The following is a 12,787-nucleotide window of genomic DNA, read 5'->3' as shown; positions in this document are numbered from 1 at the left end:
TTGTGGTGTGAAAGATATAAGAATATCATGAGAAAGATCGGCTGCTGTATGGAAGTTGCCTATCCATGTGCCTTCTTCATCAATTGTAGGTCAGATGCAGTGAGCACAGGTACATACAGGCAGGCCTAGAGGGCAGTGTGCAAGCTGACTGGTACCAGCTGAGGCATGGTGGTACTGGAAAGACTTCTGTTTCCATTGAAATTAGCAATTTTTCCAGTTGAAAAGAGAAGTGCGTCCTCAGCCAAATAAGCACATTGGCGCTGTGTAAAAGGTCACAGCTGTGGCACGGAAATTGAAGAGTATAGGGTGCTATAATGACCCATGTGCACTTCTGGTACAAGGCTGAGGACCTGACTTCAGAGCCCGAGAATCCACAGAAAGCTTATTCGGTAGCGTGCATGGTAATCCCAAGGCTCCTGGCAAGGAGGGAGGCAGAGAGTCCGGAACACCCCAGAAGACACGAGCCAGCTGGCCTGGCAAACAGAGCACAGGGCAAGATACCTTCTCCAGGTAGAAGGAGAGGACGAACGCATGAGCTTCATCCTGACCAAGTGTGCAAACCTGTTCGCGTGTGCACACATGAACTCAAACACACAAGGCATACACGCCAAGGTTTTAGAGAGAAATTGGAGAACGTGAACTATTTATAGCTTTGGCTTAAAAAAAAAATGGCTTAAGTCTAATTTCTGGACCAGGTCTAATTCACTTTATTTTAGCATTTTCACCTTTAAACTTGGGGGAAAACGAGCAACAGTCCAGTCGTGGGTAACACCTACTCTGTCCATGATTTGACATAGCCGGGTAGCTCACCCATTGCTCACCTGCCAGGACCAAAGGTGAACCTGAAGACTGAGCAAACAGCGTCTTCCCCAGCCAGCTCAGAGAAGGGGCTGAGAGGTAGGCCTGGGTTTCCAACCACCTGTTCTTTATTTCAACGCAAACTCTGTCCCAACAGGTGTAAAATGCTCCTCAGACCGAGTCAAAAAAAAAAAAAAAAAAAATAGGACGTGCTGATAGCTGCTGTCTTTCTTTTTTTGAAATTGTTCGGTTAATTTCTCAAAACGCCAACAACAACAAAATCCGGACCTGAAATGTACATGTATTATGTGAAAACTGGAAAAAAAAAAAAAAAGGTAACGGGGGTCCATTATATAACTGCCATCTTCTGTTTTTATTCAAGGTGTCATAAAACTGAGTTCTGCCGTGGAAGGTACGTTTTGTTTTACAAACCACAAAATCGGTACTGTTCTGCTTGGCGGCTGCACAGCGTGGCCATAGCTAGCAAGCTTCTGTGGCCGTGGTGTTGGACGCCATGTTCCGCTTGCCAGCTGTCACCATTTTGTCTGCGTTTGCCCCTCGTTCTGGTCATGTGATCGCACAAGCCTCTGGGCCTCCACAGCGGCCTTAGAGGCCCTGCCAGGACCGCGTCAGGAGAGCCCGTATGTGTCTGCCTTTCCTTGTGTGGTTGCCTCAGAGCCGCAGCTCCTGAAGAGCCGCTGGCTCCAGGGCCTAGGTGGATGTGAAGGCCTGTCGGGAGCCGCCCCCTTTAGCAAGGCCTTGGGCAGCAGAGCCCTGGTCCTTGGTGAAACCTGTGGGCCCGAAGAATCATTGAGGCTCTTCAGGGCCCCTATCAGCCTAACGGCAAGTGTTTGGGCACTCCACCTGCCGCACCATGCGGGGATGACCCAACATGGTGGTGCACGCTGGAAACCGTAGCACATGAGAAATGGCGGCGAGGAGGGTCCATGCATAATTGGAAAACAGCCTAGGCTACTGAGACTGTCTCAAAAAAACAAAAACAAAATAAGGTGAACAAAGGATGCTGTGCGGCCAGCTTTGTGTCGCCTAGTTAATGAGTAGCGATTTCCCTCTGCTGCTTACTACGTAAAGACCCTGAGCTTTTTCTCTGGCTCCAAAACAAAACAAGTAGTAGATAAAATACGACAAAGAAAATTCAAACTCGCTGGGCAGCAGCACTTTTCACTGAGGGATGCCCAGGACTGCTACAAATAACTCATCGCTTCCTGTAACCCCAGCGCTCAGAAGGCCGAGTAGGAGAATCAAGAGTTTGAGGCCAGCTTGGGCCACATAGCGAGCCCCTGGTCAGCCAGAGCTGTGATAGCTAAGGCCTGTAAGAGCCGAAAAAGGCAACCACAAACATCTCTCATTATCTGGAGTGATGGTGATTAAGTGGTATTTAAAAAAAAAAAAAAAAAATGATGCTCTCACCTCGTAGTTCAAACCTACAGAGTATGAACTTGCTTTTTGTGAGTCTTGTGTTTGTTCTGGGGTGTGTCCTGTTCGTTGGGAGTGTGCTAGTCTTGCCCACGAGCTGTCTTCATCCTCTCGGGGGAGGCTGCTTGAAGGGAGTGGTGGGTTTCAGGCAAGCTTTGCAGCTTGCAGGGAAATGTGGCCTGGTGAGTGGGGACCGCCCAGAGCTGAGGAGAGGCCTGAAGGAAAGAAGAATGCAGATGGCTGGGTCTGAAAGCTAGAAGCCGAGAGAGGAGCTTCGGAACTCACTCAGGAGACCTCGTGGATTCAGTGCCTCCACGGGCTCCGATGCCAAATCCCAAAGGCAGGGTTTGACATTGACCATAGTCAGGGAATAACACGGAGGGGTTGCTATGGAGCTCGGTGGCAGGGTGGTACCTGGTGTATGCAGGGTCACACACACACACACCATCACACCATCACACCATCACACCATGAAAATAAAGACCAGGTAGTATGCTCCACAGGACAGAGGAAGAGAGCAACATTAATCACGCCCAGTACAGCAGAGAGCACACATTTCAGGCCTCTGTGTGGCCACATCAATATAGAAAGCCTCTCCAGTCCGTTCCACGCCTATCAAAGTGCAAGAGCCAGGGCCGGAAGACCTCAGGGATGAGAGTGCTCAGGGATAAGAGCACTCGTTCTGTCCCCATGAAGACCTGGATCTAAGCCCGGGACCCACATAGAAAGCGGAGCATGGCTGCAAATGCTGTAACTCCAGCACTGCGCGGCACGCATATCAGAACACACCACGGCCGGCCACCCTGGCCAGAGCCGTGCCCTCCCCTTTCAGTGAGAGGCCCTGACTCACAGCTATTAGGGCACGGGGCAATAGAGGAAGATGCCAATGCTCTGTTTTGATCTCTTACACACACACCCCCACACACACACTCACATACACACATGCATGCACTCATACACGCATGCATACATACACACACATACACAAACAGGTGTGCCTACCTGAACTCATCATACACATATCCCACACACAGAGACACACATTAAAACGAATCATAATGACACACAGCACAATGGCACTCTGGGCCTGGAGGCTCAGTTGACTCTGCACGGCAACAGGGCAGAGTTGGTCACCTGAAGCCATCACAGCATTTTCTGAAAGAATCAGAAGCCTCATCTCGTTGCCCAATTGACGGAAGCTCAGTATTCCCCTCCTCACACACAACAATAGGACACAGCCTTCCTCTGCTAGAGGCTAGTGCTGGATGCAGTGCTCTTCCTCAGCGCCCCAGGCAGGCACATCCCCCGGAGGAAGATGAGGCGGTGGGGGAGAGTGAGGGCACCAGCAGACTGGCCGTCCAGAGCGTGTCAGGCAGCTCCTGCCTACCTCCCCAGGGTCACAGGAAGTTCTCTCACACGTGTAAGGCACCAGAGGTCACTGCTGCTTGGGCGTCTCATTGGCTGAGTGCTGTGAAAGCTTGCAGGCTCACAAGCATGCTGTGTCGCAGCTGTGTTCAAGTATCTGTGTCCGGGGGCCGTTTGGGACTGCGTTGTTGGGGTGGGGGGGGGTGGAGAGGGGGAGTGTGTTCAGTGCATGCATTCTTGGTGCATCCAGAATGGGAGGCTCTTAGGAGCATGCTCAGTGGAATGTGTGTGTCACATGACAGCCTCTTTCTTGTTGGGCAATGAAGGGTCAACTGTTGAGTTAATTGCCAGACTTGCTGTTTTCCATCCATGGAATGTACTCGAGGCAGCTTCTGGGAGCTTCTCTGGGGCCAGGAATACGCAGGTCCCTGGGAGAGGCCTGTTGTCAGAAACAAAACTTCTTTCCTTTTCTCTAAAAATGACTCTTCTGAATTGTCCTAGAACTCTGAAACTAGTGTTAAGATTTTAGGTACGTTCTCATCTTTTCTGCTTTTTATGGAAGAACATTGGGGAGGGGCGTCAATTATTGATAAATTGTTTGCTTAGAGTACATGGGGCCCTAGGCTCAAGTCTCACCAAAGCAGAAAAAGAGAGACTTTGAAAGTCATCAGAGAAAACTCTACAGAGGCTCCACTTGCTTTCTCTTACTAAGAATTCCGTCATATGCTTTCGTAGTTTCCATCTTCTAGAACACTGTGTCTCCTTCAGCATTTTGTAGCTTCGTGTGAGCAGAGAGGGGAGAAAGCTCTTTGTCACATTGGCGGCAAACTTTAAAGTGAAATGTTCTCAGAAAGATTTAAATATATACCTACACAGAAACACACAGTAATCCTTTATTTTGCAATGAAGAAAACTGTTTGAACAGGAAAAAAAAAAAACTTTTTTAACTACAATATTTTATCATTATCCTTGATCGATCATTGCCTTTAATTTTAAATTGATAGTTCCAAACTCAGGGCTGGGGAGTTTGGAATGGTGGAGCTTTGCTTAGCACCAAAAGGCCCTAAGTTCAATCTCAGGGAAAGAGGGAGACAGAGACAGAGAGAGAAATGGGAAGCTCAGCACATACAGGCACTTCCTTCCACACCTAAGGCTGATTTCAAACTCTGGGACCCACCTGGCAGAAGGTAAAAACTGACATGAGCTCCTCTGACTCCACGCATGCGCGGTGTGTTTTCATTTTAAAATTAAAAGAACATCAGATGTCTAGTTCCAAACTCAGGAAAACTGTAGGAAGAGAGAAAAGACTAGAATCAACACCTGAGATAAAATCGGGGCAGTGGCGTGGGAAAGAAAACCTTCCATGGCATGCATCCCAGATGAGAATCTCCCAAATGCCCTTCTTGAAAGGGATTTTCTCTCCTGAAATTGGAGCAGACAGGAAAAGAGCCTTATCAAGGAGCAATCGGGACTAGTCAGGGCTGGACAGCCTGAGCCAGACCTGGCCCTGACAGCGGACAGGCTGCTGTGTCTTCCCAGGAGGCCTGGGATGGTACCTTCTTATGCTTGACTCAAGTCAGGGTGTTCTGGTCGCTGACAGCCCACAGGACAAGACAAGGCAGCCGCGCTGTCAGGTCATACAGACTACTGCGGATAACCAGGCGTGTTCTGTGATAAGATCCCCTCAAGGGTCATTTGTTGAAGCCTTTACAGGTAAGAATTCCAAACACCAAAAGAAAGAAAATTCTTCTGAAAGTCCAGAGGGAAGTGTGCTCAGGAAAGGTCCTATGACTTTAAAACTATGAGTAAATGAGCTATAATCCAAGCTTTCCCTTCCCTCCCTCCTCAAGGGGGTGCTGGAGTTGGGGTGCCGCATTTATACAGTCAGAGTGAGGCTGTGAGTACTTGTAGCCATGACTCTAAGGATGAACACTTCAGACCCCTAAGCAGAACCTCCCCTGGGCAAATTCTCAGAAACGCTCTTTTTCTTTTCCCTTCTCACGTCATCCTATTCCGATATGTAAAACTGAGTATCTTACTGCTGCTAGGTGCGGTGGTAACACCCCTGCAACCTCAGTACTCAGAAGGCAGAGGCAGGTGGAGCTTGGTGAGTTCAAGTCAAGCCTAGTCTACATGGTGAGACCCTGTCTCAAACAACAACTATAGTACTTGTAAAAACAGTAAGTTTCTTTTTGTTCCCAATGATGGAGGATGAGTATCCCCACCAGAGCAGTGGACTTTGGACTGTCATATCCAAGGTGATGCCTGCTACAGGTTCATGGACTCTGGACCATCAAATGGAAAGATATCTCAAGAGAGTAAAAACAAGGCCAGAGAAATGGTTCAGTAACAGGCACTTGCCTCCAAGCCTGATGACCTGAGTTCAATTCCCAGTACCTACGTGGTAGGAGAGCGTGGAGTTCCACATCTATACAGCTGCACAGGTGTGCGCGCGCGCGCGCGCGCGCGCACACACACACACACACACACACACATACATACATACATACATGCCTTTTTTAAGGAAAAGGAAAGGAGCCTGTCATGGTGGTGCACACCTGCAATCCCTCCATTTGGGAGGCAAAGGCAGGCAAATCTCTGAGTTTGAAGCCAGCCTGGTCTGCAACGTGAACTCCAGAACAGCCAAAGCTACACAGGGAGACACTGTCTTAAAGAAAGAAAGAGAGGGAGGGAGGAAAGTAGGGAGCGGGGAGAGGGAAAAGGAGGAACAGTAAAATAGGTTTGGAGGGAGGCAGAGTGTAGCATGTGCAGGTCCTGTCTTTGAACCCCAGCACCACAAAATAAAGAAATTCAACAAGTGGAAAAGCTAAGATAATTAAACCCGGGGAGTGGCTGAGTTGGCAGAGTGCTTGCCTTCCATGCAGGAGGCTCTGGGTTCCGTGCTCTGTACCACATAGACAGGCTGTGGTAGTGCGCTCAGGAAGCATCAGCACTCAGCAGTTGGGAGAGGGAGGACCATCCTCAGAACCCAAAGGAATTGGAGGCCAGCCTGTCCTGTCTCAAAGGAAACAAAGCCTAAAGCGTGGCCTAGCCTTCCCTTTGAACGCCACCCTGCCTCCTGCCCGTGTTGTAATGGGTGTAAAGAAGGCAAAGAAGAGCTGCCTTCCCAGTACGGGACTCTGACCTGCGCTCGCGTGCCTGTCAAGAACCGAGGTATAATTCCCTTTAGTTTCCATATTATGACCTGCATTGAATCCAGAAATTTCCCAAATACGGTTAACATTTTAAAAGCCCTCAACCAGTACGTAGGCATCTAATCTTAGCTACCAGGGAGGCTGAGGTAAGGGTATTGCAAGTTCAAGGCCATCCTGGGCTCAATTTCATGTCTTGGGGGGGGGAGCTGGAGAGTGTAACTCCATGGCTGAGTCCTTGCCTAGCACTCCAGAGGCCTTGGGCTCAACTGAAACCAATCAATCAGCACATTCCGATCAAATAGTGCTATTGTCCCTCATAGGTGAGGTTTGCTGTTGACGTTGTGTCTTACTTTTTAAGGGAAGCAGCGTAGCCGTGGTAGCCTGTGTCGACCAGATGGGAACTGAGGGCTGACTTGTAGTAGGAAATTGAGAGTGAAGTCTCAGCACTTGTGCAAACAGAAACCAACATGTCTCTTCAGACCTCCAAAGTAAAAAGTCGAGAGGGCTGGTGTAGCACTCTCTAGGGAAGGCGCTCTTCTGTTCCTCCGTCCACCAGAGGGGAAGGCGGCAGCTTGAGGGCTGAGAGACAGAATATTGTAGAAACCGAAGACAAGGTGCAAAAAGTTACCTCCACAAAGCAGCTCCAGGCTCCTGCTGGGAAGGTGGCCTGCAGGCTGGAGCACATCACCCAATAAAAATACACCTTTTCAGGTGTATTTTTGCAGAAACAAGTCATTGTCCTCTTGATAAAATTTCCCTACAAGACAGTCATCTCAGAGGCAGAGAGTGTAGCTGGGGGGGGGGGGGGCGCAGAGAGTGTAGCTTGAGGGGAGAACGCTCCCCTAATATCCTGGGTTGAATCCCAAGAGCTAGAATAAATAAATAATAAAAATGTAACTAAATAAATGCTAGTGTCTCTGCAAGAAGTACATTGAGGATTCATCAAATACCTTTGTCAGTCAAGAAACAGAGGAGTCCTTGTCTAGGACTCACGTGGATACAGAAACTCCCAGATACTCACGTTTCAGAAATGGGACAATATTTCCATCTAAGCTGCACAGGTCCTGCCAGAGGCTACCATAGCCTTCAGTGCTAGGGGTGAGATATGACACCCAACACAATGTAAGGGCTTTGTAAATAGCTGCTTTTCCACACACACACGTACACGTAACTGGGCATGGTGGGGCACCTGCCATCCCAATACTCAAGAGGCTGAGGCATGGGTGTCGGGGGTTCCAAGTCATCCTCAGCTACAGAGCCAGTCTGAAGCTAGCCTGGGCTACAAGAGCTCTAGACCCTGAAAGAAGAAGCTGGGGTGGCGTGGGGGGAGGCTGGGTGACAAGATAGCTCATGGTGAAAAGAGCCTGAAGCCTTGAGTTCCATCCCCTGAGCTTATGTGGTAAAAGAGGAGAACGCTGATTCTTAAACGTCGCCCTCTGTCCTCCACACACATACACACTCACGCCTGCATGATAAAACTGTAACAGCTTGAAAAAAGAGAAGAATTTTTACTAAACCAACTGTAATCCAAGAATTCAGTAAATGGAGGCAGGAAGGTTGTGAGTTTAAGGCAAACTTGATCTACAAAATAAAACTTTGTCTAAAAAAAAATAAAAAAAGACGATAAAGAGACAGGCGGACAGACAGACATTCGATCCATAGTACACTGAGTCCACTGTAGAACATACAGACACAGAGAGCCCACTGTAGCTTCGTGAACCTGGAACTATCTAACCTATCAATGGTGTAGCCACGTGAGGCGGAGACCAGAAAAAGATGGCTGGAGGTCAAGCTCTGCCTCCTGGTGGTCAGTCTTGTTTTGCCTGCAACAGGTAACAGGCCGCTCGCTCTGCAGGACCGTGGTCAACATTTCACAGCTGTTTTTCTTGTCAGTGTCTCTTTCCCCGCGCAGCCACCACGCGGAGGAGGCCTTTCAGCCGTGGAGCGCTGCCCAGTAACCGCATGGGTTGGTGGCTGCTTTAATGCACTAACCATTAAGAGCGCTCCCTCTCTTTCGCAGGAAGGCGGTCATGACTGAGGGAAAGACTTGCGGAAGGCACACAGCTGGGTGCGGGGATGTGCCTCCGTGACCCCAGAGTTAGGTGGAGACAGGAGGACCTGAAGTTCAAGGTCATCCTTGGCTATAATGCCAAATCTAAGGCCAGCTGGGACACAGACACACTGTTGAAAGAAAAAGAGGGGAGGGGAGGGCGAAGAAGGTGAGAGGTGGGGGAAAGAGAGGGAAGGAGAAAGAGAGAGACATAACATGCTGTCTAGGGTACAGTAGGTACCAGGGAGCTCTCTTTTCTTTTCCTTTTTTTTTTTTTTTTTTTTTTTAAGACATACTCCCACTATATATCCCTGGCTGGCCTCGAAATTGCAGAGATCTACCCGACTTTGCCTCCTGAGTCCTGGGATTAAAGGGGTGAGCTACAGGGCTTAGCCCACAGGGAGCTCTTTTTCTTTGTCTTCTCTGCTGATCTCACACATCCTCTTCCCAGAGGTCAAAGATCTGGTGAGCAGACGACGGGCTGGGGTATAGCAGACCGCTGCCTGCCTCATTAGGAGCAAAGCCCCAGACAGAGGGACAGAGGCGGCCCAAACTCCCCTTCTCTGCTTTGAGAACTCAGAGGGAAGCAAACAGCTCCATACATGGGACAGAGCTCCTGACGTCCTCTCTTGGAGATGTGACGTGTCTGTTCAAAGGGGACAGGCCACACCAGGAGCCAGGTGCCAGCTACATTTGAAGTGTTCAAAGTTGATGTGATGGTCCCCACTGTCTCTCTACCTGTTTTACATTTCTAAGATAGAGTTTTCAGGCCGCTACGATAAAATCCTAGCTAGAGGCTGTTTCCATTAGTGTTCAGGATGTTTTACTACAGAGTAGTTGATCGTCCAAAGCATCCCCCAGCTTGCCACCATTTGTCATCTTTCTTCATATCTTGGTGTAGCAGCTCTCTTCAGAGGCTAACCCACGGAGACTGCCGCGGGTTCAAAGTCAGCCCCGGCTACAAAGTAAAGAGGGTGAGGAAGGGAACGAGGAAAGCCAAGACTCCCCACTCTCTATGGATAGGGAACTTTGTCCTTTACCTCTTTAGTTACTTGTCTTAATATCGTGACAAAAGCCAGGCATGGCGATACACACCTCGGATCCTAGCACTCAGGAGGCAGAGGCAGAAGGAGCTCTGAGATCGTGGCCAGGCTGGTCTGTAGAGTGAGTTCCAGGGCAGCCAGGGCTACACAGTCAGACCCAGTCTTGGAGAGGAATAAAAACCCCAACAACAAAGATGGGAGGGAGGGAGGGAGGGAGGGAGGGAGGGAGGGAGGGAGGGAGGGAGGGAAAGAAAGAGAGAGAGAGAGAGGGAGAGAAAGAAAGAAAGAAAGAAAGAAAGAAAGAAAGAAAGAAAGAAAGAAAGAAAGAAAGAAAGAAAGAAAGCTGACAAAAGTTAAAGAAGGGTTTGTTTCAGGTGAGGGTTCAAGGGCATGGTTCATCGTGCAGGAAAGTCAGGGCACACATGAAGACCTGAGACAGCCAGTCTCATTCCGTCAGCGCTCAAGGAGGAGTGCCCAGCTCACTTTCTCCGTTTTCTTCAGGCTGGGACCCGGGCCCATGGATCAGCATTGCCCACAATCAGTGAGCCTTCCCACATCGGTTAACCTAACCTAGTTCACTGCTCTCAAACCTGCCCCAAGGCCTGCGTCTTCAGTGACTCCGTATCCTGCCACGCTGAGCTTCACCAACCATTGCAGCACTGTCATCCCTTGGTGGAGCTGCTTTCCTGGGGCAGAGATATGGCTCAGCCACTGGCAGTTATGACATAAGCCATGATCAGGGTTATGTGAAAGCAGATAAATGTTTCAAGGCCTGAAAACACAGATGAATGAAACAGAGGCTGTTGAGCTGGCTCAGAGGGTAATGGAGCCTGTTCCCAGCCTGACAACCTGAGTTCAATCCCCAGGACCTACATGAGAGAGGGAAAGAACTGACTTCTGCAAGTTGTCCTCTGACCTGCACATGTGCACCATGGCATGTCTTTTGCATGCACATACACACACGTACACACAGGCACACACAAATGAACAATCACACTTTAAATTAAAAAAAAAAAAGTATGGAATTTTACAGGGACTAAATATTATAAGGACTAAAAATCAGTGTGGTTGAAGTAAGTCATCCTGACAGAAACATTTCATAAATCTGTGATTTATTTTTTTAATCACTCCAAGCTCATGAAATCCGTGCTGAACCTGTAGCCTTGAGCGTTGGCAACACATGGGCACCATCCAGAAGAAAGTCCGCACACCCCAGCTCAGTGGCCTGCCACCTTCCCCAGGGCATGAGCCACAGTGGCTGTGAAGGACTCTTCCACTTCAACCCACTGCTTCCTCTCCCTTTCGTGGTTGAAGAGCACAGGTTTTAGTATCTGCCGATCTGTTTTCACCATTTCAGCAGTCTGCTGGAAGTTTTCTGTGTAAGTAAGACGTTTGCCCTTAACCAGCTCTGATTTGTTCCACAGGAAGATAGTTCTTTAGGACAGTGGCCTAATTATACTTCACAGTCAGGCCTGCGGCGACGCCAAAGCCACTCCTACTGTTTCATCCCCAAATTTACAAAACTTTTCACTTTTTTTTCAATCTAAAATTAGAGTGTGACCATCCTGTTAGCTTTGGGAAATGCCGTAACTGAGACACTGGCTCAGGTCACTGAATGCTGTGGTCTGAAGGATGACTTCAGAAATCTGCAACTTAAACTACCCGCTGCACCCAGTACAGTCAGGTGGAGAAGCTGTTTATTGTTTATTGTTTATTGTTTATTGGTGCTGGGTACTCGGCTGAGGGGGTCTACAGAGCCCAATGCTGCCGCCACTTATGCAGCTGTTTGGTTGAATCCATGCAGCCTTAGGCGGAGAGACATCTGCTGGGATTTCTTTTGGCTTCACAGAGTTAAAAAGCCAAAGCACTGTCACAGTAACAAGCAAAATCAGCTACCCGATGGGAGGAGAAGGGTTCTAGAGATGTACAGTTTAAAGGGTCCCCTACTTAGCACTATGATACACAGAGCTGAGGCAGGAAGAACTGGGCTCATCCCACAGACTACAGTATTTTTAAACTATAAGAGATAATTTCACTCTAACTATTGTATAGATGGCCTCAAAGATAAAGTTAATAGTGGTTTTAGAGCAGCTGTAGTGGAAGAAAGTAGAGAAGAGTGCAAGAGCCTGCACTGTAGTCCAAAGGGAGATAAGATACTCTGTGTCAATGGGCTTTGATGGCTCGGTTTTGTCTTGTCACTGTAACAAATACCTAAGAGAAACAAGTTAAAGGAGGAAAGTTACTTGTGGCACACAGAGGATCTAGTCCATAGCTGGCTGGCTCAATGGCTTTGAGGCTTGTGCAGGCAGGGCCGTCCATCATGGTGGCCAGCACGGTGGAGGAGAGCTACCCAGTTCATGGAAGCACAAAGGATGTAAGAGGAAGGGGCCAGGGTAAGCCACACCTCTTACAGATAGACCCTGCGACTAACTTCCTCCAACCACATCTTCCTACCGATCTCCGGCAAGGCTGTTTCACCCCTACATCCATGGGGGATTTATACATTGATTAGGTCAGGTTCCCATAACCTCCCCTCCCAGTGATCGGGTCGACATCTTCAGACCATGTCTTCAACATACTAGCCCTTCAGGGGAACATTTCATGTCCAAACTATAATATTCTCTGAACCACACCTTCCTCATCTGTAAAATGGGGTCAAAACTGCTTACCATTCCAGATGTTTAAGAGGCTTAAGTGAAATGAGATAATATTAAGTACACAGGTTAGCATGTAGGTACTTGCTCTATCATCTATCTATCTATCTATCTATCTATCATCATCATCATCTATCTATCATCTATCTATCTATCTATCTATCTGTCTGTCTGTCTGTCTATCATCATCATCTATCTTTATCAATGTCTAAGGATCAGATCCAGGACATTACACATGTAAGACAAATGTTCTATCACTGAATCACATCCCTAGTCCAGCAGAAA

General features: G+C 48.5%; 1 protein-coding gene across 24 annotated transcripts in view; it reads left to right on the top strand.

Moving 5' to 3' along the window:
- Positions 1-12,787, top strand: part of Dlgap1 (DLG associated protein 1) — a 784,196-nt gene that overhangs the window by 681,370 nt on the left and 90,039 nt on the right. For 14 of the 24 annotated variants that reach the window (XM_060368163.1, XM_060368160.1, XM_060368161.1 and 11 more), the window contains one exon: positions 1,181-1,210. The exons of the other annotated variants lie outside the window; for them this stretch is intronic. In XM_060368163.1, the coding sequence (XP_060224146.1) occupies positions 1,181-1,210 (30 nt within the window). The remainder of the gene's footprint in view (positions 1-1,180; positions 1,211-12,787) is intronic. 24 annotated transcript variants of the gene reach the window in all.

Source organism: Meriones unguiculatus, chromosome 15 (genome assembly GCF_030254825.1).
Source record: "Meriones unguiculatus strain TT.TT164.6M chromosome 15, Bangor_MerUng_6.1, whole genome shotgun sequence".
NCBI lineage: Eukaryota > Metazoa > Chordata > Mammalia > Rodentia > Muridae > Meriones > Meriones unguiculatus.
The sequence above is the reverse complement of the archived record's forward strand: the minus strand, read 5'-3'. Positions and strand labels throughout refer to the sequence as shown.